At 44.7% G+C, this 2,235-nt stretch overlaps 1 protein-coding gene across 1 annotated transcript; it reads right to left on the reverse strand.

Moving 5' to 3' along the window:
* On the reverse strand, positions 1-2,235 carry LOC308074644 (prominin-1-A-like; the record flags this gene model as incomplete). The annotated part of the gene is made up of 1 exon (XM_080414151.1): positions 1-2,235. The coding sequence occupies one exon, from the start codon at positions 2,233-2,235 to the stop codon at positions 1-3; it is 2,235 nt and encodes a 744-aa protein (XP_080270277.1).

Below are 2,235 nucleotides of genomic sequence, written 5' to 3' on the forward strand. Positions count from 1 at the left end.
TCAGACAGCCATATAAGATTCCATGCTCCTGTAGTACTTGGCCAGTTTGATAGAAAATAAGATGCTGGGGATGAAGAAGATCAGACAAAAGCCCAGACTAAACCAGAAAGTGTTCAGAGACTCCACCATGTCTTCACAGATGATGCTCTCTACAGAGTCGACGACAGCTCTGGCCACCGACCCACAGCGGCCCACTTGGTGTGTCAGGTTGACCCACTCAGCATATGTGATGTTGAGGTTTCCCAACTGACTTTCAACAAACTCTCTGTTTTCAGTCTTGATGATCTGCGCTGTGTATTTTTTGAGGAAATTTTGTGCAGTTCCCACATTACTCCACACATCGCTGACTGCTCTGAGGATTTCCTCCACATTGGATTGAAGTCCCTCTATGACTATAACTTTGAGCGTTGTTATATTTGTCCATAAATTAGATTCAGGTTTCAGATAGCCCTCTACCATTTGCAGGTGTACATTCGCTGTTTCTAGATCACCCTTTAAACCAAGTTCGTTTTTATATTTTTCAATCAACCTTTTAACCTCGTCTAACATTGCAGTGGCATTAAGGAGGCGGATCCTTTTGATCTGCTGTATAAATAACACTTTGAAGTTCATATGTTCTGCCACAATAGAGATGTTTGAGATCTGATCTTCAACTTCATTGCTCAGCAAAGTGATGGGAGTGATTGTAACGTTCCTCAGGATCTCATTCGATACATTGAGCACCTCCTCCAGGTTTACAAGCTCATTCATGTGCAGTGTGTACCACAGAGACATGTTCTTCTTGCAGTTACTGTAAACATCAGTGAGTGTGAGATTTCTTTTCAGTCCCAGCATCGGTCCTAATTCAAATCCAATCAGCCGTGGGGTGTCAATAAGCTTTAACAAAACTCTGTCATTCCAGGGCTTACACACCAGTGAGTAGATGTTCCCTCCTGGCACAAACAGCAATAGTACCACAACCATGAGCAGCCAGGAGAACAGGAAGATGAAACCTGCACCCATTAACAAGAAGTTGCCTCCATAGTGTGCAGTACCTGACCGATCTTTGGGGTCCGCTTTAGGCTTCACTCCCAGAGGGCCCAGAAGTAGACCCAGGATATTACACACAACCACAAGTAGAACCATACAGCACAGGGCCACACCTACTGCCTTTGTGATATGCTCTGCTCTCTCAACCACTGGAGTGATCATGTTGATGTTTTTCTGCAGCTGTTGCAAAGGGTGGGTCACGTTAGTTGAGACAGAGATGAGGAAGTCACTGGTTACATGGGTGGTGTGTTTTTTTGTGTCCTCCAGTTTGTTCTTAATATCCTGAACTACACCCTTGGTGTCATTGATGACCTTCTGATGAATCATCTCCAAAGAAGTGATTCCTTTCTGGAGGTGAGAGTCCCACATCACTGCACCCACTTTAGACTTGAATTCAGTAAAATTCTGACTAATGTACTCAAACTTGAATGTGTCCTCTAACTGTAGTTTTTCAGGAAACTGTTTAAGTGTTTCACAGTCGTCGCACTGAGACCTGCCCGTTGCGTCATTGATGGCCTTTATTGCTTTATCTGTGCTGTCCAAAAGTTCCCTCACAATTGCTTCTTTCTTCATCAATTCCTCCAGAATGTTTTCAAATTCTATCACTAGGTCATTGGTGGTGTTGGCCTTACTGAAGTTGGCCATAATTCCAAACGAGTCCAGGGCAGGGTGCACTTGTCCTTCTAACCTTGTATTGATCTTTTTACCCAGCTTGGGGACGAGCTGACCAAGGTTTTTGGTCAGCTCGTCAACAATCTTGTAGCTTTCATTCACCACGTGGCCAATCTGCTGTGGTACCGCAGTGAAGTAGCTATGAAGGCTGTTTAAAGTCCCTTCGATCTGGTCCAAATCCACTTTGAAGGCTCCGTTGCTCATGAACATGTGTATGTTCCCGATGAGAATCATGACCGTCGCGATGCAAAGAGCTCTTTTCTTAAATTTGGTGCTGCCGGTCAGTTTCTGCTTGCCACGGTGGCAGCCTACCACAAACCCAGCAGCAAATAAAGGCATCAGCACCATGTACAGGAGGCCTATTCCTGTGCACACCAAGAATCCCATCTGGTACCATAACAATTCCTTCATGGTATTTTCATCGAAGAGTGCGTCTCTTCCGTTCTGGACAATCTTTATCGCCAAATTGGTTGGAAAAGCATTTTGTTGGACAATATTCAGAAACGCCCTCATCAGTTCTCCCATGACGCCCAT

Source organism: Gymnoscopelus braueri (assembly GCF_963280865.1).
Source record: "Gymnoscopelus braueri genome assembly, chromosome: 19".
In the NCBI taxonomy this organism is placed as follows: domain Eukaryota; kingdom Metazoa; phylum Chordata; class Actinopteri; order Myctophiformes; family Myctophidae; genus Gymnoscopelus; species Gymnoscopelus braueri.